The sequence below is a fragment of the Mugil cephalus genome, chromosome 1, assembly GCF_022458985.1.
Source record: "Mugil cephalus isolate CIBA_MC_2020 chromosome 1, CIBA_Mcephalus_1.1, whole genome shotgun sequence".
Lineage (NCBI taxonomy): Eukaryota > Metazoa > Chordata > Actinopteri > Mugiliformes > Mugilidae > Mugil > Mugil cephalus.
In genome coordinates this window covers 44,834,928-44,862,565 of record NC_061770.1, presented here as the reverse complement: position 1 = coordinate 44,862,565, position 27,638 = coordinate 44,834,928, and the positions used below count along the sequence as shown (strand labels likewise).

Sequence of the window (27,638 nt, the reverse complement as noted above, 5' to 3'; positions counted from 1 at the left end):
TTCTATAGGGAGAACATGCAAACTCCACCTAGAAAGGCCCGAGCTGGACTCCAACCTGGACCATCTCAGATCTCCCCATAAGCTATCTGTAGCTTATAAACTGGGGTCCAGAAGGTCAAGACAACAATACAATAAATTATGAAAACAATACCTATTTCTTCCTAAATTGTAACCTTACCCTAAAACAATCTAAGGTAATTAAATAGATACAGACAGTATAGAATTTAAACACAATAGCAACATCAGGCACAGGTACAAGACGAAACACAACTCAACCCAATTGAATATGGATCAAACACATTTCAACGGCAATTTTTGTTTTAATTTCCTTTTAAAAAGAGACAGGTATGCAGACTGTTTTATCTTGTTTCCAAGTATGTGCACCTTTAATGGTCACAAGACTTGTACATCTTAGCTTTCACTTCTTTCCCTTTAGAAGTCGTTTCCCTCTTGTGTTGTACTCATGAGTGGGCAAAGAAATTGGGATGAGATGACAGAGTCTGTCATTGAGTCTAAATACAACATTACACATTGCACAGGCATTGTGGTAAATGCTACACTCAGTGAGTTTCAGATGTTTGTATCTGTAGAAAAGAGGATCAGTGTGCGCCAACACTGAGGATATTATATTTATTTTGGAACAAGCTGCCGTCTGTCTTTTATTACAGTTGTTCAATATTATTCCTTGTGCACTGATTTACGCCCTGACGTTAGTCATTTTATAGACCTACACAAAGCTCAGTTCATAACTGGAACTTTCACATGCAACTCTGTGCTGTTTGAAGCAGTGACTGACAAATATCTGGTAATAAAGGTAAATAAAGACAGAGACTATTATTGAGGAAATATGTAACTCGACTCAATGCGGCTCCATATATATGTGTATATATATGTATATATAACATGTTCACATTGATAATTTACCACATGCTGATAATATGTTGGTTTGTTGAGACAGACTCACAGTACTTTTACACAATAAAGAAGAGAAGCTATTTTCACATAATTGCAATAGTTTCATGTTCTGCTTGTTCCACTCAGAAATATCAAATCACTTCATATGCAGATGATGCTTAAGAATTTGCAACAATGAAGTTCCTAGGGACTGAAGTCTCTCAGTGTGACTCCCTGCTCTGACATCCACTGAAAAATGTTGCTTACAGCCTGGTACAAATGTTATAAAGTCACTTGTTGCTCACTTTTTCAATTATTCATTACAACAACAGAAGGCTGCGGCACACAGGAATGAGCCTTGACACTTTAAATAGAAAATACCACCAGACTCATGCTTTAAAATGCTACAAACCTCGTGACAGAAGTGAACCAACTGTATGCACAAACATCTAATGTGGTTATCAAGCGAGCTCTGATGACTAATATTTAGTGCCACGAGGGATAAAAGCAGCAGCTGAAGCCTCCTGTGATGTTTCATATGAGTGTTTTTGCAGTTTGCTGTGATGCAGCTGGGTGAGAGTTCAATTGGAGCGACGGGAAGACGCAATTTCTCACACGCACACTCCTGTAAACAGTGACTGCGACACTGAGGAGAAGCAGGTGGATGCTGATCATGAGAACCAAAGAGCACCTGGAGCAGCGCAGTTTAGAAGAAAAAACAAAAAAAACAGGATTCCCGCAATGTAAGTGGAAGAAAGAGGAGCTGGAGGCTATAGCTGAATCTTTCTGATGCTTCTTTTCACAAATTTCAGGCATAACATTATGACCACCTTCATAATATTTAGTACATCTCCCAACAAAACAGTTGTGACTCATCAGAGAATAGACACGGTCCTTCTGAGGGTGTCCTGTGGTGTCTGGTAACAGAATGATGTTAGTGGGGGTCTTTGGGTCCTATCGGTTCAGGGGAGGGGCCTCTGTGGATCATCCCACAAATACTTGATCAGTTTTGAGATCTAGTGAATTTGGAGGCCAGGTCAACACCTTGTACTGTTGTTTCCAGATTGTTTTAGTTGTTCAACCCAAATGCCAGGTCTTAAAGTTTCCCGGCAGAACATATGATAATAAATAATATATATAAATGGATACTTCACATTTATTTGTTAAAGTTTGGGACAAAACACAAGGTCTGGATACATCTTCTTGTTTTCTGTTTTTGAAAATGTGAAAGGTTATTGTCATAATTAATAATTTAAGAAATAATTAAAAAAAATCAACATTATCTAATGTTGTCTGATTATAGATCAAATTCAGCAGCCAGTGCACAAAAATACCACATATTCAAAAGGTCACAATCATCAATGGAGCACAAACCAGAGCTAGTTTGTGCTCCATTGATGATGACCTTTTTTTACTTATTTATTTATTTGTTTTTGCATATTTATGCAGCAGCAACTTAAAGAAGCAAATGTAATAATCGACAACCAACGGACCTGTTGGGATTCAGACGTCGTTCGGCTCTTGGGCTCCAGCTCCAGAGGCGATGAGGGGACGCTCCCGTTGGAGTCTGTTATCAGCAGAGTCCGCCGCTCTCTGGCCGGCTTTTCACACTTAGTCACGCGGAATCTGGGGAAATAAATAAAAACGTAAAAGATGAGAATGTTTTCGCAACCTGGAACTCAAGTCAGCACAGAGGTCATAAAAAAAACCAACTCATTTACTACTGGTAGAAATGAGAAAAAAAATCCAGGCAGCATGGTGTGTGGAGCTTAAGAAAGTTGGGCGACTACAAAAAAAAATAAAATAGTTTTTCTGGGTCAAAATAAAACTTTTCACTTTGTAAATAGCACATTTATATTTTAATTCACATGAATAAACTAGAGAAGGAAGTCCTTTCATGACTGATGCTAAAACCCAAACTCAGAGGGTATCAGATATTCCCACCGGCGCCACAGCTGGCATCTGCTTCTAACGCACACGCCACCGATGACTCTCACTCACCCAAACATGACAGCTCTCTTATTCATCCGCCCACTCAGAGGCGCACACACTCCGGAGCTTTAATTAAATCAGCAAATGAATATTCGTATCCAGGTCATGCTGACCCTCCGCGTGCGCGGCCATTCATCTGGCTGAGCAAATGAAAAGCGGCCTCTCTGCATCCCAATCAGCTCGCAGCGGGACATTAAGCATGAGGAGCGTGACAGGGCGGAGAGCACGGAGCACGGAGCGCGCTCTCCCGGCTTCACAGGGCGACTGAGGAATGGACTCTTCGCTTTAAACTCTATCTAGGACGCACTAGTTGTGCGAGTCCACAGCCAGGGTTTCATTCCTAATGTGTTGTTTTAAACTAGTAACAAACACTGGAAAGAAGAGGGCAGAGGGAACGAAGCACGGGCTAATAAACAGTGACTCAGACCTCATCATTCCTGAAACATACAACGAGCTGACATCCCTCATGTATAAACAACTTCTATTAGACAGCCTGTTTCATGTTTGGTGTGTTTAGCCGTAGGGGGTTTGGAGAAGCTTAAAAAGCATTGCGTAAGAAAGTGTTGATCACTTTCTAATCATGTTTAAGTCTTCACACTTTGGACAGCTGCAGGTAATAATATTTATATATATATATTTTACTTCTTTCTGAGGCAGTTCTCCAAAACCTGTTGCCCTACAAATCATTTTGTCCCTATTTTAGAAAGAAGTACTCACATTTGACCTGGTGTATTATATGATATTATATTATATTCAGCTTCCTGAGTCTGCTGCCAACAGGGAGGAGACTGCAGAGTCTGCGGGGCAGGACCAGCAGACTGAGGGGCAGCTTCGTCCACCAGGCTGTCAGGAAACTGAACTCCCTACCTGCTCTGCCCCCCTTCCCCCTGCTGCTCACCAACTCACACTAACCAATGCAACACAACACACACCGCTACTGGACACTATTCACTGGAATTATACATATATTCATTCATTCCACCCATACTTTCTGCACTATTCAACTCAGGGTCACATCAGTCACTTTATGTATATTGTATATTGTCATGCACTATGTCATGTTCTCATTTGTCTACTTCGTATATACAGGATATACTTTTATTTTATTTATTTTATTTTTTTCTGTTTTATATTTTTAAATATTCTCAACATTTGTACATCTCTTGTTTACACTTTTTGTTTAGCTGCTGCACCGTAGGCCTTTGAGGAAGTTATTTCAATCCTGTATTGTGTTGCACATGTCAGAATTGACAATAGAGTTGACTTGACTTGACTTATATTATAATGAGCATGGTCTGATCTATGTGACTTCAACAGGGAGTCCACGACCCCTAGGGGATATGCAGAGGTACTGCAGTGGGGTTGCAAAATCTTTGGTTGATTAGACATTTTCTATAGTTTTTTGTATTTAAATTTCTTTAAATACACATTAACATACATGTTTTAGCAACGGGATAAGGGCTAGCTTAATATTGAATTCGAAATGATAATAATAATAATGTATATTCCTAAATAGCACTAGTCCAAGTTTAATATAGAACACATACAGTAGGTAGGGGGTCCCTACTTAATCTCTTCATCAGTTTGGGGGTCATGAAAAACACTGAAGACCCCTGGTTTATGTATCAACATAACTTCTGTATCATTGGCTAATGTAAATTTTAATGGTTTCCCAGAAGAACATTTTATTTTTAAAGAGGTCATTAATGTTAATCATTGACTGGTTGGTGGTTGTAATGTTGTGGCTTGAGGATTGAGGCCACTAGATCACAGCTAAAAATCTGACCTTTAATCAAACTTGTTTATAAACTGTGATCTTTATACCAAAACTAAATTCTATAATTTAAAGAAATCACAACTATATGTAATTCATTCTCTCAGCTAACATTCTGTAGATCAGATTTATTTCTAGACACTTATATTCATTTAGTATCTTATTAAATGCAGGTGTATTGTTGATATTACTGTGTAACCACTGCCAATCCACAATAAGAAGCTATCCTGATAAACTTAGAGAGAAATCAGTAGTTTCTCTGCTACTCCCGCCATCTCAGTCCTGTTTAGTGTGTCTTTAACATGGAGAGCAGGTTCACCCTCAAAGCTTCAGTTTTCCCACGGCTTCACCCTGACCGTCCACCTGTGTCCGTTCCAGGTCGCTAGCCTGGAGTCAAAGAGCACGGCCAACTCTGCCTCACTATTTAGGAGTGGATTTTTCCTTGGCCTTTTCCCACCCTTAGGAGTTAATGTGTGACGTGTTTCTGGGACAAACTGTGTATATACTTCCTCTAAAGGAAACTTATTGTGCGGTTCCGAGAAAGTCTCCGCGGGCAACTCTTTGCTTTGTGACTCAAGCGCGCGCACACACACACACACACCTGCCCACGGACAGGACGGTGACCTCTCCGCAGTGGCTGCGCCGGTGCTCTGCCTTCCGGGCCGACGGCTTCCTCATCAGGGGCCACTTCTTCTGGGTGCAGCGGGTGCAGATGTTCTTGTGTCCGCCCGGGCCTCCGATGGTGTGCAGGTGGTTGCAGGTGTGCTTGGCGGCGGCCGGGGGCGCCCCCGGCGACACGGGGGTCACCGGCGGGGTCGGCGAGGTCGGGGAGGTGGGGGTGAGCGGGGGGCTGAAGCAAAGAGACAGAAATGTGCCAGGTTCAGGCACGATCAATGTGAATTAATTACACATCACTGATATGAGTGTGGAGCAATCGGGGCCGGTGCTGAATCAATGTGACCTGTTATTATAAACACACCACGGGCGAAATAATGCAAATCAGCCCCGGAAGAATAATTATGAAACAAAGAGAGAAACGAACAAAGAAATCTTTTATAGGTCGGCAACTGTTAAAGCAGCGGGAGACGTCCAAACGTTAAATACAAAGGAAAACAGTGTCACGAGAGCAGCTCGGAGCGGCTGCTAACGGATGACTTCTATTTTGAAAGATTGCAGCTCATTGAATTGTGCGGCGCTTCTTTTATCAGCGCCTACCTCTGCAGGAATGGCACATTAATATTTCACCCTTCAACAGGGCAAAGAAAAACAATTACTGATCTATCTGTGGAGTGAAAATGGAAGCGGTGTTCTGCACAGCGAGCCTCCAGACTCGTCGGTAGAAAACGATAGTAGCTCGCAGAGAACGGAGGAGGTGCATCACACAGCTCCTCTTCTACTCCGTGTTTATCAGAGAACTGTGTTAATGGCACTAATTGAGGACGGCTCAACTTTTTTTTGAGAGGGGGAGAGTCGGCGTGTTTGCATATTTTACGACCCCGGAGAGCAGCTCCACATTGTTTACCCACAAAGGTGGAATAAACAGGGCTTCTTCCTGCCGCCGACATGAACAAACGACGCGCGGCACACCGACACGAGTCTGGGGACCGGCTGCAAAATAATGAGTTAATTTTTATTTAGCAGGCGTCACAGAAATAGACACAACACGGGAAAAGGGGGGGAGCGAAGACGCATTGCACGTCCAAAGGTATGTGGACACAGGAAGATTAAACCCGTGGGGGGGTTTGATGAAGACGTTCACAGGCACAGTAATGAGGTCAGGAGCTGTGCTGGTTTTATGTGTTTTATGTAACTGTTGAATGAAAAAAAATAATGTGTGTTACAGCACTAAAGGCATAGCTATACTACCATCTAATATCATCTTTCCATGTATATAAGCACCTATGGTTAGGTGATGGTTCACCTAATGTTACATCGCTATTTTAATATAACTCTGGTTCCAGCTCTTTGTTGACAAAATATCATGTTTTTTTCAAAATAAATCTCAATTGCAATTGGCCGAGAAGCTATTCAGTTCTCAGGTGAAATCCCCGACGCATGCTAGCAATGTTAGCAGAAGAGAAGCTAAAAGTGCAGCCAACTACTGAGGCTTAAATGACTCGGTGATTCTCTGTCCCTACTACATCTAGTTATAACGTGAATCTGCCATATATTTATAAATAGCACTAGGCCAGGTTTAATATACACACTGGTAAAGTGGTTGGTAGAGGGTCTCTACTTAATCTCTCCATCAGTTTGGGGGTCCTTGGCCTGAAAAATGTTGAAGACCCCTGCTCTAATATTTAAAAGCAGCAGCACGACTCCCACGGCAGGATGTTAGGATTATCTCGACAGATCAAGGAAGAAGGAGCTAAACAAAAACTGAGCCTGTGGTGGAAGAACTTCACGTAAAGTCCAGTAGGTGGCAGTAAGTTCACCACCAATCGCACCAACAGAAGGACTTAGCTGGGGAGACTTTTAACTTCTTCAAATATCTGTAGGCCTGCTAGCAACTTTAGACACGAGGGCTAAAACATTTAGACGGCTGCTCTCCGTCCTTGATTGCGTCTCGTCTCATTTCTCTCTCACTGACGCAATCGTCCAGATTTTTAAATCCCACATATCGGGACATGCTTTAAATTAATCGGGGAGACCCAGATGAGTCTGAGGACGCGTTGACCTGCACATTAGCAGATAATTTGAGCTGAACTTTGGTGCAGATCGAGGTCCGGGCTGGATTTCTCTGCTAATTGTCAGAGAGGGTGAATCTTGGGGTTTTTTTAGCTCAGCTTACAAGGTTGACTCGGGTCATGGGAAATGTTTTTTTTTTTAATTTTAAAAAATTACTCAATGGAAAGGGAGAGGGATGATCTAGTAACAGTGAAGAAAGGCTTCAGTTGGAGGAGTCTTTAATCAGTAAGGGAGGGGTGGGGTCGCTGGTGTAAAAACGTAGCATTTCATCCCTCTGAATTCTTTTCTTTGGATGAAAATATGCACTTTGGATTCCAGATGAGCAGAGCTATGAAACACAAGAGGAAGAAAATGCACGATGTAGAGGGGGATGAGCTGATGAGAAGAGCCTGTTGTGGAGAGATGAAAGAGGGATGGTGGATGCTGGAGTGCTGATGGGGAGAGCAGCGCTGAGGAGAGGGGGAGGTAAGGACTGAATCTGGAGAGGAAGATAGTGAGTCCTGGCCATACACAGTCCTTTCCTCTCCTTCTTCCTCCCTCTCCTTCTGCCCGTCTGTCGATCTCCCTCCTAAGTATCCCATAAATTACCCCACAGATTCCCCTCTCCCCCCCACCCCCCACTATTCCACCATCTCTAAGTGATCCGCTGGCATTACGCCCATCCTGGCTGAGATATGGAATGTAACAGCGAGAGAAAAAGGGGGAGCACTGTAGAGAGCAATTTCATCGATATGAAGATGTGAAAGGAAAACAAAGGGTGGAAATATGTGAAGAATGAGATTTGGAGCGAGAACTGAGGAAGCACATGAAAGTGACGTTGGGGGGGTGAAATGTGTGTGATTGCAGATTTCTACTGAGTTTTTTTTTTTTTCTTTCCCCAGGAAACCCAATGTGACTCTGCAGCAAAACCTAGACCTTGGCAGAGGCAATGCTCCTACCATTTATCCACAATGCTTCCTCCCAACAAAAGAGAACACCTTTACTCTCTTTATCTCCAGAACAATATGTAGCGGGGAAAGGAAGATGACAGCCAGAGAGAGGTGGAAAAAAAACCCACACCGCACTAACTTGATTTACTCGTACTCCTCTACTGTCACGAGCATCTCCTGCTCCGATCGGTCTACATGCCCAACTCCCTCTCCCCCTTATCTCCCGAAGCAGCTACTACACTCGCTCGTGTTCTCTGCCCGTTGCTCTGAAGGGGAAGCGCGACGAGCGAAGACGTCTAATCTGATTCAGCCTGCACCATCAGCTCCCGCTTTTATGATGCAGGGTCGTTTTTAAAGTGACAAGAAGGAAACTTTGATGTCAAAATGCCTGCGACCTGGAGAGCTCCTATTCAGGGCCTGCAGTTGTTACGCCAGCACAGGGTCTGGCTTATCTGACGGATGCTAAAGCTGCAGCCACTTGTGATAATTCACAGCTGACAGACTAAATGTACAGTAGGTTCTTACATAATAAAGGAGCCGTTTAGTTTTCTTTTAATCATAAACCCTCGTTTTAAGAGAGATTTCTAGATCCCAGACTTTAGATTTGTCAGCAGAAATGACAAATGTGCTAACAGATAAGTCTTCAACAGGGGGTCCGCGACAGCTAGGGGATCCGCAGTGGGGTGGCAAACACTTTGGTTGATTACACATTTTTTATACATACATATTTTTAAAATTTTCCCCCACAAATTTAAATTTCCATAAATACACATTAAAATGAATCCAACATATTTTAGTAAAGGGTCAAGGGATAGCTTAATATTGAATGCAAAATGATAATAATAATAATGTATATTTATAAATAGCACTAATTAAATATAGAACACATATAGTAGGTAGGGACCCTACTTCATCCCTCCATGAGTTTGGGGGTCCTTGGACTGAAAAACGTTGAAGACCCCTGGCCCTGCATATTTGTGGAGCTAACTTGATTAGCTAGCTCCACAAGTATGCAGGGCAGTGCCACTGGTTGATGTTTTAATATTTTACATATTGGGGCTTACTAAAGACACAAGCAAAGATACAATCAATGGTCTCACTAAACAGGCACTAGGTCACCAGGTGACTTGTGTTCATGTGCTAAAAGCTTGCAGCTAAAATACCAGCCGATGACTTCAATAAAACACAACTGCTCTTTTGTTCTGACTCTACAACGTGGCTTAGATGAATTCATATTCTGTATTTTCAGACTAACTTTTAATGTTACAAAGGAAAATAAATGTTGAGGACTAAATCATGTGTTTGGCTGGCATAAAGCTAAGCTAACGTGAAGCTAATAAAGAGTCAGGAAAAGTTGCTATGTCAGCTTAAACTTTGATTAAACAGTATTAGAGACTATTTTTTGTTTTTACCACAAGTCCAAGATCATTGAAATCTACAGTGAACGCAGAAAAGCAGCAAATCCTCCCAATGAGAGAAACTAATGTTTGATATTATTAAATGTTATAAACAGCTGCAGATTAATCTTTTGACAGTTTGACTAATTGGTTGATCGACTAATTATTCCAGCACGAATGCAGATTACTGCGGTTCAAAAGCCTTTAAGATATTATTTTTTCCCTTTTTATGTGAAGTCACAGTGAGACTCAGTGTATTCTGGGTACGAATCCAATTAGGAAACATGCCAACAGTCGCTCTCTGTATGGTTTAATAATCCCACAATGCAGTGATATGGGGCAGGGCAGCTTTGGGAATGTTCCCCAGCTGCTTGCCCTCAATCAAACCATGCCAATCTGGAAAAGTATCAGAAGAGAAATGTGGCCTGATTGAATTGGCTCCTCTTTCCTGCTATGTGCTCTCAGTTCAGTCAGCCACACATAGGCTGTTTCCAGGAAGCTTATGGTGCCACCTGGTGGATGACTCAGTTAGTGCATGTGGCCTCGACTCAGTTGGCGTAAGCTGAACCACACAGAAATGTTGCTCGCGACGACCAGAAAAGACACTTACCCGTCCGAGTCAATGCTGTTCTCGTGAATCATGGCTTTCAGGGCGTCTGAATTAGCTGAAGAAAGAAGAAAGGGAGAGAGGGGGAGATTAAAGTCGTGCCGGGAATTAGTGAGGAGCACGCTCCACTGACTTCAAAAGCACAGCGTTTATTGAAAGATGGCTCCAACAGATTACCTCTTTAACACAATTAAATCGTACATCACATGCAATCACTGAGCACATAATAACTGTACACAGCAGCCTCGGGGGAACACGGCAGTCCACAAAGACTCATTGAAGTCAGAATACAAACTCTGAAAAGTTCAACTTCTATATAATGGTCAAGATTTCAGCCCCGGGGAGATTTAAGTTCTGAGTTTTCTACACCGCAGACGAAAGATAATGAGGAACTGCTTGCAGTGTCTCTCAGAAACTTATTTTCGTTGGGTCAGACCATGATGAATTCGTGCTATCAGCACACGTGTTAAGAAGAACTGGGATATGTGCTGAGACAGGGACATGACTCATGCAGGGGTTTCATGTTCGTCTGGCTCAAACTTGCGTCTCCTTCGTCATCCTCACTTCCTGAAGGAACCCCAGAGTTTCAGAGCAACATCATTTTTCTCAAAGGATTAAAGTAACACTGCAGGCATCAGAATTTTTAAAGGTTGCATGGTCAGTCTTTAAAGGATTTGAAATCTTTGGTTGATTAGACAATTTTTATATATATTTTTTGAATTCCCCCCACAAATTCTAATTTCTTTAAATGCACATTAACATGAATCCAACATATTTTAATAAAGGGCTAAGGGATAGCTTATTACTGAATGTAAAATGATAATAACAATGTATATTTGTAAACAGCACTAGGCCGAGTTTAATATAGGGAAACATTGGTTGGACGTCCCTACTTAATCTCTCCATCAGTTTGAAAAACACTGAAGACACCTGGTTTAAAATAACAACAACAAGTTTGAAAATTTGGAATCACACATTATAGTGCACTACCTGGGACTGTCAATCAAACAGGTCAATGAAGTCTGGTGAATGCACATCAAAGATGTCCTAAAGCAGATGATTATATCATTGTTTTTTAAGTGTAGACATGTGCAGCACAAAAAAAAAAATTAAAAAAAATAATGATAATAATAATAATAGTAATAATGATAATAATAATTCTATTGATGATTATTTAACCATGAATTAAAAAAGTAGACGTCAGGTTTTGAAGGGTGAACCAACAACCTTCAAAAACCTCCAAAAAAAGAGTCAGTAACGGCCAAATCCGGCAATTTCCTGGACATTATTTTGTTTTTCCTGCAGATACCTGGTCAGATAAATAAAAATAAATAAATCCAACCTCTGCATTGTCAGACATGGTCAGAACAATTTTGAATAACGCTGCAGGAAATGAAGGAATGATAGTATAATATTATGATACAGATGGTTTACGAGTAGTTGTGTTACCTGCACATCTGCCAGTGTAACAATAACAGATCAGTACATTTACCTACATGCACTGTGAGGTCTTTATTACTAGACCTATTTATTACTAGACTAGACTGCCTGTAGAGGGCAGTGTTTCCCACCTCTGATTATAAAGACCATCACATGCTTCATGCTCTGGACTCCTTCCTCTGTTTATTTACACAAAAAAAACCCTACCCCTACCCCTACCGTGAGCTGAAGCCACTGCCGCTGGAAGAAAAGAGAACTGGACACAATCCCTTCCTGAGTTCCAGAAAACTATTTCCACGAAAAAGTGATTTCCATGTTTAAAAAAAAAAGAGGAATACCCAGAGGTGGTTTCTTAGAATAAGAGAGGCTGCGTTTTCCTGTGGAAGTTGACAGACCTCCGTTTAAAGTGTGCTAAAACAATTACCTATAATGCTGAACATTATTCCTGGACCAAGGGATGTCAGCAGACTGAATGTGTGAGGGTGAGTCACAGACTAACTCCTACGACCGTAATGGTTACTATGAAAACAGTGGTGAGTCAGCTCTGAACTTGCCTCTCAAATGAGGACAGAAAAATCAACGTAGGTCTCAGGACCAGGATGACCAGTTACTAAGGCAGACGACGCTGGCTCAGTGTGTCATATGTCAGTCATGTGGGAGTTTAAAGTGCACTGGTTTCAGCTTCAGGAATCAATACCGACAGATACCATGCGTCAGAGCTTCCTGGAAGGATCACATCTCATCTTATCGCTCCGTTCACACTTTTACATCAACACGTGTACTGGCTGATCCAAACACAAGTGGACACAAAGGCTTCTTGTTGCTAAAAAAACATCACTCTCCCACAAAGAGGGCCTTCATAGACATTTTTTTATCACATCATTTTGAACATGAGACTGCAGGCAAAGGTGGACAGTTAACGGCCGCACCCAAAGCCCATCTGCTTGTGTTACAAGGAAAGAAAAAAATAAACAGTCCTAAGTAGAAATCTGTTAAATTGAAATTTCTAATTTTGGAATCTCACTCTAGACTGAAACTCTGCGACACACAAGGGCTAAAAGTGTCGTCCATTGTGTCCAGCTGCACCACTAACAAGGTCATCTGCATCACTCGTGTCAAACAGGAGGTTTTCCATTTGACTAAAATAGTCGTTTTAGTGTCCCTTCAGACCACAGTCTGAATTCAATAACATCGCTGCGGGAGGTTTATTAGAAAAGAGGGAAATAATGTTCGCGCTTACAAAAGGCTATCTCTGGTCTTCATACAAATCACGCTCTGACACAATGCTGGCATTGATCCTGATCTCTCCTGTTGCCGCTTATAAATGCGGCTCGACAAAGGAATCCAATTACACGCCACAAAAGGAGAAGTGCTGTGATTTGTTCTGAATTTGCCGTCATGTTCCAGCTCTGGGAAACAATTTGTTTACGAGTGTCACTATTCAATTCAGCGCACGACGAAGAGCAGATGAAACATCCGCTTGGTTTTGGGGTGGGAGTCGGTGATGTAACCGGGCGAGCTGTGTAAACCGCTGTCGTCGTAAACTATTCGCACACATTCCTCTGCGATTGTCCCGGAGATGAACTTCCACTGAAACCCCGACTCTTGAGCCAAACCCCTCTGGGAAGAATCCCACACATACACACTACAACGGAGAAACAGACTTCCTTCCCGAGTGGGACAATGTATCTGGGTAAACAGTATATCTGACTGTAATTACTCAGCAGCACCGAGATGAAGCTAGCGATAGCCAATGTAATACGCACCTTCATTTTTCATGATGTAGTTGACAATCTGTCCGACGGTGTCATTGTTGTCACTCATGGTGTCGTTCATCTCTGGAAGAACAAGCAAACGCACACACAAAAAAAAATGTGAAATGCAATCGAAGAATCCTATTTACCTCCATCATCTACAGCAGGGGTGTCAAACATATTTTAATTTTAATTCGAGGGGCAAAGTACAGCCCAATTTGATCTCAAGTGGGCTGGACCAATAAGATAACAGCACAATAAAAACAAGTAATAAAAGTGCAAGGAAGAGCAAGCAAAAAAAAACAACAACAAAAAAAAACAAAACGAGCAACTTCATGCTGCGGCCCAGGTTAGACTCTCTGGCGGGCTGCTTTTGGCCCTCGAGCCCTATGTTTGACACCTGCCCTGAAGCTCATTATTTGGTCTTCAGGAAGTTACAAGTGTACGTGTTAACACTATTCTTCTAATATTATTACTCAAAGAGCATTTTGTTTGCGTTAAACTGCTATGTTCAGTTTAAACCTGCATTACTGTGACTTGGGTCCCTTCAGGGTTCAGCACTACAAGCTGCAACACAACAACACAACGTAATAATGACGCTGATACTGCAACATTAGGCTATAGAGAGATCGTACTTTTTTTTATTTGAAGTTGCGTTCACATGCATATGAACTTACGTGACATCCCATTCACAATCCATGGAGTTTAACATGACGCTGGCCCACCCTCTGTCCTTTCACTGAGCTGCTGTCGTTGCCAGTCTCTTACACTTTGTTATAATACCACCGACAGTTGACTGAGGAATATTTAATAGTGAGGAAACTTCATGACTGGACTTGTTGCCCAGGTGGCATCATATCACAGCATCACACTGGAATTCACTGAGCTCCGAGAGCAACACATTCTGTTTGCAGACACAGCCTGCATCTCTCTGTGCTTGATTTTATACACCTGTGGTCATGGAAGTGATTAAAACCCCTGAATTCACATCAGTTATGTGGATGGGTTTGTGAATACATTTGAAAATAAAGTGAATCTGGATAATACTATCTGACTATCTGAAACAGCTGCTTGTTCGAACTTGAAACACCAGTGAGAATGAGCCAACGCGGCCGGGTGAAATCTAAATCATCAGCTGATGTGAGAAAGTCGTGATGAGGCAGCGAAGTGGACGGAGAGGTCCTGCTACTCTGTAGCCACCGTGGTAAAACTGGCTTAAAAAGTTGTGCGACTGGACGAATGAAGGCTTGTCTCACTGGTCACACGTCTTTTACTTATGTGCAAGGTTTCACAACAAAGTCACCCAGGGCTCATCCCACCAGCTATAAATAGCACGTACGCACAGTAACGCTTAGAAAATAAAAAGTACTGTCGTGTACTCTCTTGCAGTCGGAAGCTACCGGTGACACGTTCGTGACCCTCAGCTGTGCGATCGCGTGATTTACCACAATGCGATTGGTATCATGTTTCCCAGTTTGGTTGATAGAAAGCAGTGCTAAGCGTGCTACGTTTGCTGCTAACATATTGGCCTTTCTGCTTTCTCATAAGGTGTCTGATATAAGGTCTGCTGTAATATGGTCTCTATTAATCACATATTTTGTACTTATCCTGATGCCAACAGTCATTGTGTACACCAGAACATGGGCAATCGCAATAGAGTTGAATCCAATCTAATAATTCTACGTGGTTTTGTCACTTTTTTTCACACGACACAGTGATCTGATCCGTTGTGGACATAAGAATATTGATATGAGCAGGTTTAAAGGTACTATTATTATATGTGGTACATATAATAATCATTACTTGATAAGCTATTCCATCAATGGATGACGAAATATTATGATATTTGATTTGGCCGGCACTGATTCCTAAAACTCTCCTGTCGTGAACTTTGCGCGCAAACCCCTTAGCAACATACTCTCAACAGCGCAGATAACCCCAGGCCCCCTCGACCCAGCACACACCCTCACGAGGCACTTCCTGGAGTTTTCCTGTAGATCATTTCCTCAGCTTTTCCTCCTTTCTGATAAGCGATTCAATCATATTTTTTTCTTGGGAATCCTCTGGTACGCCGACGGGCCGTGCGCAGAGAACGCCGCCGAGGCTAAAGCAAACAAGAGCAGAAAGAGGAAGAAAACCAGCGCAGAAACCGGATCGCCGCGAAACAAGAGAAGAGCGGGACCGGCTGAATACGCAAGAGCGATGTTTTGTTGCGGCGTATGACAGAGAAAGGGTAGGGCTCTGTGAGGAAAGGCACGGAGAAAGGCAGAGAGGAGCGCGGGGGGGAAAACCCTGACGAGGCCATTGTGCTGCTGGGAGGGAGCTGACAATTCACTCAATGAGGAAAAACCAGCTTTACGTCTACCTTTACCTTTACGCAACCACCGTCACTAGCGGGACCTGCAGTGCAAAATAGTAGAGACGTGACATCTGTCCAGCTAACTAACCCCTTACTACATAATGACGGTTAAGTGACACAAAGCACAAACTTGTCACAATCCAGGCAGTGTTGTGTAAACGGGTCATTCTTTCCATGTCCATGTTCCCAGAGCCGGGCACAAGTTTCATATCTGCAGACGAGGCTGCTCACCAGACGTGAAGTGGGGAGCTCCTTTCGTGTGGCATAGAAACAGATTGGGATACGCATTTGACTCTAATTACCTCCAGGCCATAACGGCACCGCCGTGACGAACGAGGTCAAATTAAAGTTCGTTTCACCTCGCTGAACAATCCCTTCGCTGAGTCAGAACATGAGCAAGACGAATGCCAAACGTCTTCCTTGTTTTTTTTTTTTTTTTACCGGCATCCGCGCCTTAAGCAGGCGGGGGCTTCCCCTCAATGGAGGAACACGTCTAAAAATAATGACTTTAGGGGAAAACGGTCACCGCCGCGACTCTTTCCGATCCCTTCAGCGTTACTTTAAATGTCCCTAGCCTCTTGTTTTTCTTTAAGTGCCACTCGGGTGAAGGCTAAGTCTGCACGTACTGTACCTGGCTCACGCCTCCTCATTAGTTGCAGGAATGTGGCAGAAGCCTGAAAGTTTTAGAGGGCGGGCGGGAGCATCTAGAGGTTTTACTGTGTCTGCTAGCACTTCGTGGGAAAAAGGAAATTCTCAAGCAAATCAATTACTCATTAGTAATCTGATGACAAAAAAAAAAAAATAACACCTCTTCTGTTGGCTAATGGTTAACTAGGCTGGAATTCATGTGCTGCTCTAAAGCAAATAAACGGAGGCTGAATGAAACGCTTTGTATGTTAACGTTCATAAAAGCAGAGCAGGTACGATTTAAAAATGTTTTCCGTGCCATTTATCGGAGGCTGTTTTCAAAAAACAACAACCGGCCGCCACTTCCTGGATCCAGCTGCCTTCACATGGACGTGGGAAAATGCATGTCAGTAATGCAGCGCTACAAGCCTCAAACTGCACGAGTTAACTGCTCTTTTTTACTGTGAAGAAGCCACAGGAAATACAGCGACTCAGCACAGACCACCACCTTTTCTTTTTTCTTTTTATTTAATACTACAGGGATTAAGGGAAAAAGAAATAGAAACCACTGGCGCACGTAGACGAAACTTACAGATTCGAGCTCTAAAAAAAAAAAATGGAATGTGTTTTTGAATCAAGCTAATCGCCATTTTCTGTTAAAATCTTTTCCTCATCAATATGCACCGATCGGCCATAACATTATGCCCACTGATAGGCTTAGGGAATCGTGACGTTTTTGTCCTCGAAGCTTTTGTTAGCTGCAGGAAAAATGTCAGTGAAGTGATTTGCGGGACTTTGACAATGTCCTCAATAGATGACTGGGTCGGGACAACTCCAACGCCAAAGCTCTTGGGAGGAATCTCCGGTCAAAAGTGGTGCAAAACAGGAAAAGTGTTTAAGTGACGGCACGCTTTTATGGAAACAGTAGTTCCTGATGGCAGTAAGCCCTTTCAGCTGGATAGTCCTCCCCCGCCACAAGGCAAAAAAAAAGTTCAGGAGTATCAGGAGTAGTTGGAGGAAGACAACAACAAGTTCAAGGTGTTGACTTGGTTTTGGGAGAAACCCAGATTTCAACCCAGTCAAGGATGTGTGGGATGTGCTGGACAAACAAGGCCAATCCACGCAAGCCCCACCTTGCAACTTAGAGGACTTAAAAAGATCTGCTGCTTAGGCCTTGGTGCTAGATACCTTGAGCACACCTTTAAAGGTCTAGTGGAGCCCATGCCTGAATGGGCCACAGTTACTTTTGGCGCCAAGAGCAACACACGCGGCATTAGGAAGGTGGTCATAGCCGTTCAGCGCGTGCACTTTGTAAATCGTGAAAAATGCTCACTTCTCTTAGTGTGTATTACGCCCACCTGGATTAACAGCAGCCTGGCTGAGCTGTAATCCTGGGCGTGTACTGTGTACATACGACTGATGGCAGAAGCACATAGTAAATACTCCACGCTTAGAAAACCAATGTTGCCAGAAACAGAAATCGCGCGAGTCTGCAAACGCTGCATGTTATCTTTTAACAGCTCAGCACCGCGTCTTTCTCTCACCTCCGCCCAGCTCAGGGTCCTTGTCCTCTTCCTCGCACTCCTCTTCGTCATCCTGGGAGGTGGTGCACCGGTAGCCTTTCCTCTTCAACACGTGGCAGATCACCACTCCCAGGAGGCCCAGGAGGAAGAAAAACGGCACCAGCACGAAGGCTATGTACTCGGGGTTGGTTCCCTTTGCTTCATCGTTTCCATCAGCTGTGGTCCGAGTCGCTGCAGGGTGAGAAACAGAGGAGAGAGGCAACAAGAGAGATTTTTTTTTAGAACTGAGATATCCTCGCAGTTGTTTTGCAGAAAACAAAACGTAGCCCTTGAAGGCAATCTGACATGCACAGCGAGTGCGAGGGTACACGTGAGGCCAGAGACGAGCCACTGAGGGGATTTAAATGTTATCAGTAACAGCATGACGGGATCAATGGAGTCTGCGGCTCTCTGGCCTTTAGCTGCATGGTCCGATCCAAGTGTCTCTTATTCACACTTCCTCATCTGACATAAGAAGCAGAGATAAGCTAAAATGTCCTGTCTTCTTATTTCTGCACGGGCCGAGGGCTACGCGAAGGCCGCCGAGAGACACGGATGCCCAATAAACTGTTGACAAACTGTTGGCCAATCAGTCCCTTCCCTCTCACCGTTAACGAGTATTTGAGTCCGCGTGTCACAGGGGTTTTATGTAATCGCCGCAGCAGAAAGAACACAGCAATCATAAACTTTTACCACTCTGGCGTCAATTTCTCCTGCTCCCACTTCCATCTGCCCACCCAGGGGCTAAAGTCCGGGGTGCACGTTCAACAAACCTCTTTGGTGGGTTGTTATAACGCGGTGTGGACATAACTCGGAGGTGACACACTATGTGCCAACACGTGAAGACATTGGACAAATTACTAGTCCACTTTTATGTGTGGTTGCTTCCTCCACTGTGCCCACGCTTGTCAATCGCACGTTTTTCAATTTGTTAGAAAGTTTTAATGCGGACTTGCCTACAGAAGCAAAGGGCAATGTTTTCCTACGGTTGTTTTGTGTGTAACCTAGCAACAGTGGCTTAGGAATGGTAGGAGTCCTCCGGCTGGTCGTCAGCAGACCAGCCAGAGAGCCAGCGAAGGGTCAGTTGCATCACAAGGTCTTTTTGTCCGCACATGTTGATCCGACCCCTTCCCCGCCGAAAGTTGACTGAGAGGTTTCAGACTAATTTGCATTTGTCCATGTGTCGGCCGATGCCAGAGGACACCAGATACGTCTCTTGTTTCAGTGCTTAAATATAGCTGGAGCTGGAGCTGGATGACTAAGGCTTGGTTCATGCTGCTATAACAGAAGTACACAGAGAACGCAGGTGGTAAAAGAATTTACACGTATAATACTGTAATTACGGCGCTAAAACGCTAGCTGGTAGCTAGTCAGCAGTCAACAGAGGCAACGGAAAAGGAGACGCTCGCGATGGAAAATCGAGTAGAAATCAGTGTTGGTGGTGCATAGGAGGAAGAAGGAGGGTGAATTTGGTGTGTTCTTGACAAACATGGAGAAGACGATGCATTTTGGATCAATCAGATGTTGCCGTGTGAGCGGCTTGTAGTTGTCAGGCAAGGGTGTAGCTACAGCACAGACTGACACAGCAACACACTTGTAAGTGTACCATTATCTTGTGTGAAATGTGGTTGAAACGAGTCATTTATTATCAGTTTCTTTTTGATCAACGAGCCAAGTAAAATGAATTGCAACTGTAAACGAAAAGTTTTATAAAATCACACGGACAGAAAGTTATGTTTTTAGGGGGTAACACAATCATAGAGTTCCACTCCCATTCCTTAATGTTCCCATACATCACACATGGTTTTGAACCTCCATCAGGTCAAAGATCAAAGTGTAGACGGTGACCTGTGATCGGCTATAGGCGAACGCTCCCCTGGCTCCTGCTGTTGATGCCCCACGTGAGGCATTCCAGCACCACACACAACAGGCCTTTTGTCTGCCCCTCCTGTTCACATCAGTGTGTTACACATTCAGTACATTTACATGCACAGCTTAATGCTCGAAATTTGACTTTCTGAATAAGTTCCTCGTCCCAGTTTACATGCAACGGAGAAACAAAAGATGTCCTCCTACACACTAGGTGGCGATATGTGTCTTAATATGGCTTCATTCAGACTGACCTATTACGTCACATGATAAACAACTGGAATTGTTCATGCGGCAGACCACCATTTTAACAACAACAAGATGGATAATAGTGCAGTTGTTTTTTTTAATCTCATGGGCAATGGATGTTTCTGTTCTGGGGTCAAACACCAGCTTGTACATGCCGGTGAAAATCAATTTCGAATCACGTTATCTGGGTGTCTTAATCAGATAAGGACAACTCCGATATTAGTTGGAGTAATGTGTTTACATGCGCTGAAGTTGTGCAATCAGAGTTGGATTAATTCGTTTTTTCACATGCATGTAAACATGCTGATTAAAATCAGAAAGAGCGACACAGCTTAGCAAAATCTCAGTCGTACCAAAGTCAAAACTTTGTGTCAACAATGCGCCACAGCGTTGGGCTCGTCTGTATCTGAATACCTAAGCATGCGGCCCCTGATGCACACAGGCATTTGTTCTCTTCCATTGTCCCGGCTCCTCGGTGCATCAGACTGAACACACTGGTCATTGTCTGCCCGCTGACCGCCCTGTGACCACACGCTGTGCGTCCATGTGCTTATATGAAGACGTGACGATAGCGGCGACCACGCTACAGTAGTAGACTGTCCTGGCACTGGCCCACGTCGCTCCAGCTGACTCACAAGTAACCTTGCACCAATATGAGCACTGTATCAAAAGCCTTAAAAAAAATAGAGATTGGCAAAATGGTTGAACAGCATCGTTGAGGAGGATTGGGCAAGAAATCTCCTAGCAACCGCAGCCAGTGGAAAGACAGAACTGGAAACTCGAATTATGTGCAGTAACACTGTGGATTTGAACTGTTTGGCACAATTGTTTCCAGCTCGTTTAACATTTGGGTTTTTCATTAAATGTGCAGATGCAACTAAAGGTTGTATTATATTCCACTTGTACTTTTTTTTTTTAGATTATTTCCTAAAATGTCACAATTTTACAGCAATGTAGCAGTGATATCTACAAATTAGTGGTCGAGCTCATTAGCAGTAACATGCACAAGCTGTATAGATCATCTGCACAAGAACTAATTTCTACAAAGGCAAACACGAGAAAGAATTCATATATAAAAAGAAGGCGTTAAAGAAAGAGTCACACGTTGACAAGCAGAAAATCCTTTGGAGAATCAAGTTGAACAAATCTCAACTTTGAGGAAATGCAGTTGAAGTGACGTCCGGTGGGATGACTAATGCCAGTGACTGACATACGATGCAAGAACAGAATTTCCCCAGATATCTAGGACAAGAATAGTGTGCACATTCTTTACAAACAGAGAATGGTAAGAAGAGTCAATCCATTAGCAATATCGCCCTGTTTTGCATGCTTCACATGCTTCACATGGAAATATTTGGCTTTGGGAAACACAATAGCGAGCAACCATCATCTACAAAACCAGTTGACAATGAGCTAATTGCTTTATATGTGGATGATTCCTAAGAATTCATAGCTATTATATTTTATGACCAGAAGTTGTGCACCTCTGTTACAGTTTGACAAAGTACTCGTCACGTGGCTTGTGATTTGGCTTGTTTTGTTAAACGAACTGATGCAAACGCAAAAGAAAAGGCTCTTCTGAAATCCACATGCTAATTTTAAAATAAACCGACAAAAATGCTAAGTCTCGTTTCATCGGAAGTGGACGGACTTGAATGGGAATCAAACAGGGCTATACTACTTAGGACTGATGCAGGTACTTTAACTATTTCCATGCAGAGTGAGACCTAGAAAGAGCAGTCGTTAAGGAAAGTCAGAGAAACTGCCAAGAACCTTTGCTCTGATAAGACAAGATCCCATCTGTGATCTTACAGGGCTAAACCCTTCAAGTAAAACATCCTCCAGGTGCAATAGATCGGCATGGCTGTTGCACTGCTTCAATTTCCTGCTGTCTTATTAGGATTAAGCACGTGAGAACTTCTGTCTGTGAAGGTTATTGAAGTCTTAAGAGGCTCTTGCACGAAATGATGTAGAGTCAGCCTCTGTGAAAACACATGTTGAGTGTGTGTGTGTGCCCTTTCTGAAAACTTTATCTACTGATGGAGCACAGATTAGAACATGGAAATCATCTACTAGCTGTAAGTGGCGAACAATGATGACCACCACGATGCTAAAGGGCATTTCAGAAAAGAGGATGTTCGTGTTTCTGCTTGCTGATATCAGCAGAAAAGTCCATGGCACCAGGCAGAATGTCTCTGGGCAACAAGTCATGGTTTTGCACAATTAAATAAACTTTGAAAATAAAATTTCAACTCTTGCCAGTCACTCTACAGCAAAAAATAGCATTATATAAAAGTAAATTAGTAATCTGATACCCAACTACATTACATTACTAGGCTCGAAGTGGAAAACATCTACTTGGTAACCAAGGTTCGCCTTGTGAATATCCATCTATGTGCACATTAAACTATACCCACAACAACCACCTCTCAGGGAAACTACTTCTGAGGGTTTTCAAAGAGAGGCATCAGCCCATTTACCCCAGAAGATGCAAAGTACAAGACCAGGCAGACGCCACACCTCAAGTATGTATTCTTCTGTCATGGAAGCCTCTAGACAAACAGAATGGGCTTATTAAAAATTACCACTGAATAGCTGTGAAACTTAAGACACGGCTGTCAATCATGAGTATTTATTCACAGCTGTTGAGAAAAAATGTTTTCATTTGACTGCAATAGGATCACTAGAAGGAAATCTGTGGCTTTCAGCTCAGCTCTGAATGATAAAAGGCTGTCAGTTTCACATAACCGCACAATTAGGAACGATTGTGATTTTAATACAGGAAAAGGCATCTCAGTTATTAGCAAGATACCACAGGAGTTGATCTGAATCTCTGTTATAACACTGCAGTCACAGTTCATCCTCCCAATGGGTGTGTTCATCTTGAAACTTAAATATATGGGGCAAAAAAGACATAATGCATGAATCACAATGATCAACACAATACTTCCTAATGGTCCATTTTCAACATGTTTGAGGCTTTAAGGCTCTTTTAGAGTACTGCATGACACAGATGCCGTAGTCTACACACATAGTGAACAGCACTGAGTCATTTTCACTTATATTGATACTTGCTCATCAGTCTGGCTCAACAATAAACCTTTGTGAAATCGAGCCATTCAAATGTTGGCATCGCTGAACCTCCTCAGATAGCCATTCCTCGATGTGTTCCATCTTTATTGATCCAAAATAATCAATTCCAAAATTGCAGAGATGGAGAAGCAGTCAGAAATACTAAAGTGGAAACACGCTACTACCAAGCAAACAAGTGACAGCCTCAGTGTTGCCGCATCATGTAGTTACATATTTGGGCAGGTGCACATCAGCTACGGTGCTAGGGTCTGCATACGGTCTGCGTACAGTCTTCGGATGGTTTGCGTATTGTTTGCATATGGTCTTCAGATGGTCTGCATAAGGTCTACGAGCGGTCTGCATACCGTCTGTGTATGGTCTGTGTACGGTCTTCAGTTGGTCTGCGGATAGTCTGTTTACGGTCTGCATATGGTCTGCGTATGGTCTGCGTATGGTCTGCGTATGGTCTGCGTATTGTCCGTGTACGGATTGCGTATGGTCTTCAGAAGATCTGTGTATAGTCTGCATATGGCTTGCTTACGGTCTTTAGACGGTCTGCGTATGGCCTGTGTATGGTCTGCGTACAGTCTTCGGATGGTTTGCGTATTGTTTGCATATGGTCTTCAGATGGTCTGCATAAGGTCTACGAGCGGTCTGCATACCGTCTGTGTATGGTCTGTGTACGGTCTTCAGTTGGTCTGCGGATAGTCTGTTTACGGTCTGCGTATGGTCTGTGTATGGTCTGCGTATGGTCTGCGTATGGTCCGTGTACGGATTGCGTATGGTCTTCAGAAGATCTGTGTATAGTCTGCATATGGCTTGCTTACGGTCTTTAGACGGTCTGCGTATGGCCTGTGTATGGTCTGCGTATGGTCTGCGTATGGTCCGTGTACGGATTGCGTATGGTCTTCAGAAGATCTGTGTATAGTCTGCATATGGCTTGCTTACGGTCTTTAGACGGTCTGCGTATGGCCTGTGTATGGTCTGCGTATGGTCTGCGTATGGTCTGTGTATGGTCTGCGTATGGTCTGCGTATGGTCTGCGTATTGTCCGTGTACGGATTGCGTATGGTCTTCAGAAGATCTGTGTATAGTCTGCATATGGCCTGCGTACGGTCTTCAGATGGTCTGTGTATGGCCTGTGCTTGGTCTGCCTATGGTCTTCAGATGGGCTGCGTATGGTCTGTGTATGGGCTGCATATGGTCTTCAAATGGTCTGCGTTATCGCCATAGCTTGTGTGTCAATTTGACCACTTATTAGTCTCACAGTATTAACAGACTCTATGTGATTTATGTTCTGCCAATAAGCACAACTGGACCACAAGTTTCCAGTGTAATTTATTTGTTACCACTATAACTAAGCAATCATCTTTACAATGTGTTTATTGGACTGTGATGGAGAAAATATAATTTATTAGGCAGCACTACATATATCCCTTTAATCTGCTAGTGAGCACACACAACTATCTTCGGACTTCAACAGGGAGTTGAACCCCCATGTTGGAGCATGTCATGAAGACAGCTGAAACTATCCGAAGACATGCTGTGTGGCCGCAATGAACACACGCAAACACACATTACAGGAGTGCTTTTCTATTTCCAAACCAGCACACTGGATAACTGGGTCTAATTGAATGAGCATGCGGATTGAGCCGCAGCCTTCTGGAAGCCACAGACTCTCGCGGACCCATGGAAAATGGAAACAGGCCCGGCATTTCAAGGCTTATGAAGAGCTTCTGCTGGAACTAACTCAGAACACTGGTAGGTATTTCTTGATGCTGGCACACCTACAGTAAACTGCTTCGGCCCAAAGTGACCTTAATTTTATTTGAAAGGCTCTGCCTGTGTGTCAACAGGTGAGTATGTACTTTAAGTCACATCTAACTGCTGCTCATATATATCATAGAATATATATATCACAACAATACAAATAAAAACGACTACTAAGCAAATATCATTTTCAAAGGCATATTGTATTTACTGATGGAGAGTTTGCTAAACATATTGCATTATTCCAGTGTTATTATTTCCCTTAAGCAAATAGTTTCACTCAATGTGGCTATTCATTTGGTCTGTAGGTTGCTAAAACAACGATGAGCCTACACAGCATTACATTAAACTCTTCTTTTTCAACCGAACTGAGTGTCTGCATTTCTTTGGTCACCGCTTTAAACATAAACAGTTAGTAAAAGAGCCAGTGCAACACAATTTAACAACCAAACCTAAAAACGTAGGAAACAATGGTGGCAATATGACATTTCAGTACATCTCAACAAACTGTTCTGATACAGATGATGAATGGAACCAAATGACTGTGATCAGGTGACAGACCTGGCCACTGGATTTCCTGTAGGGGTCAAAAAGTCAGACATGTACAACTGTTGTCCCTAACCCGTCCCTGGCAAGAAGCACGTCCCGGGACAATTGTTACTACGCTTCAACTTGATGTCCCCTAGCCTACGAGGTTCCAAAAGATAAGCCGTGGTTCTTCTAACAAAATAAACATTAACGTCCTCCAAAGCACCGAAATACAAATATCTACCGAAAAACAGAATCAACCATATCTTTACCTCACAAACTTTTTACTACATGAAGTAAACCGTTGACGCGATTGGCGAGTTCACGCGGCCCAAATATTCAATCACATGGGAATTCATTCACTCAGACACATGGGACACACTTCCTGTGTTGGACACCTACACCGGGACAAGATGGGTAACACTGAGAAAGAGGCTCCCTGTCTCGATATATTGAAGTGAAGATGGACCTGCGGTACTCACTCCCCATCATCTTCGTTTTGTTTTTGTGCCACTAAATGTTCATCCCCGTGAGGAGGATTTTAACACAGCATCACTACAATAACAGCCCTCTCTATGTAATTATCAGTGATCTATTCTTGTTGAGAGCGTTGACCAGTTTCCTGCCCTATTCACTGATGTCTCAATGTGGAAGTAGATAAGTTCTAGTATTATCTACATTTCCTGTGCTCAAACAAACAAACAAACAAACAAACAAACAAACAAAAAAAGGCACTTTCAAAGCCACTTAGACCTGCTCCTCATGCCCTCTCGACTGAAAAAAAAACCTGAATGAACTGATCGTAGCTCTTCAAACTAAGACTAAAGTCAACCGTTTCATTTCACTGCACATGAGTAGAAGCACCTTGATTTGTTTTTGTCTTCTCTCAGACGCTGTTCAGATGTTTCCAGGACTGAGTGCCCCTTTTGTAAATCCTTGTCACGTCGAAAATTAGGGAAAGATTTATAATCGGTGCAGAGGAATTCAGCAGAAGGTGCCATGTATTCTCCAGCTAGCGTTTATCTTAGCATGTTATGTTATTATTCTCCTCCTCAAGTTGTTCTTCCACGTCTCCTAAAACTTTGCTTCCGCGCTAGTTTGGCAACATCAGTATCCGCACATACAAATCGCCAATTTCGTAAAACGATAGCCTACTTTTAATTTAACGCTAGAAATGTTGCATATTAACGACTGTAACGGTGCTTCATGGCGTCGTGTCCATATGTATGTGGAAATAAAAAGCTTTTTTTAAAATAAAATAAAAAAAACTTACGGGCAACGACGACTGAATCGGCCATTGACGGACAGGACCGGCTAGGCAGCCAGCTGGTGGATGTCTGGTCACCGCCAACACTGGTCAAACTAACATCAAGCAGGGAGGGAATGCTCACAAACACGAACCGGTTTCCTGGTTCCCAAAGAGCAGACACGCCCTGAGTTACAGTGGGACAGCCTCCAACAAAGAGCAGCACACAGGGGCAGGAGCGAGAGCAATCACTCTCCAGTACTTCCGCCTTCGTTAGCCGTTGATCTAAAAGACGGGTTTTATTAAATATTAAATATTTCTATTTGAAATTTCAACAATTTATGTCCTCCTTCTGACGAACAACACTTAAACTATGTAATATATTTGTACTAAAATTGCTTCCCGTTTCCGGAATAACAGAATATAAGTGTGAAGCTAAGATTTCTGATCAGTTTTCTTAAAAACAAACAAAGATGATTGCCACACGAATATCGTCTCCTTGTGGCCAATTATAGTCTGACCACAAGGAGGCGAAATATAATATAATTTGATGTCCTTGTCTTGTCGTGACATCCGTCTGCTCAACTCCATAACAGCACTGCGACAAATATAACCCATGTGTGAACACATTATATATACAAATATCTGTACCTGTGGTTTTATACTTTTTGAGCTATAGCGCTTTTGAACAGATGAGCTCGAAAATATCAATCAATCAATCAAACTTTATTTATAGAGCACTTTTCATACAAAGGATGCATCCCAAAGTGCTTTACATTAAAAAATAAATAAAGAAATAAAACAGAAACAACCAACAATAGACCAAGAGACCACACACACACATACGTGGATGCACGCGTACACACAAAGACAGAATTTTAA

At 42.9% G+C, this 27,638-nt stretch overlaps 1 protein-coding gene across 1 annotated transcript in view; it reads right to left on the bottom strand.

Annotated features, from left to right (window-relative positions):
• rell1 (RELT like 1) overlaps positions 1-26,924 on the bottom strand; it is a 31,367-nt gene extending 4,443 nt beyond the window's left edge. The window contains exons 1-6 of the mRNA XM_047606014.1: positions 26,784-26,924; positions 18,006-18,215; positions 13,488-13,559; positions 10,285-10,339; positions 5,262-5,510; positions 2,388-2,520 (exon numbers count right to left, since the gene is read on the bottom strand). Of these exons, the coding sequence (XP_047461970.1) occupies positions 2,388-2,520; positions 5,262-5,510; positions 10,285-10,339; positions 13,488-13,559; positions 18,006-18,215; positions 26,784-26,808 (744 nt within the window). The 5' untranslated portion in view covers positions 26,809-26,924. The remainder of the gene's footprint in view (positions 1-2,387; positions 2,521-5,261; positions 5,511-10,284; positions 10,340-13,487; positions 13,560-18,005; positions 18,216-26,783) is intronic.
• Between the last annotated feature and the right edge of the window lie 714 nt (positions 26,925-27,638).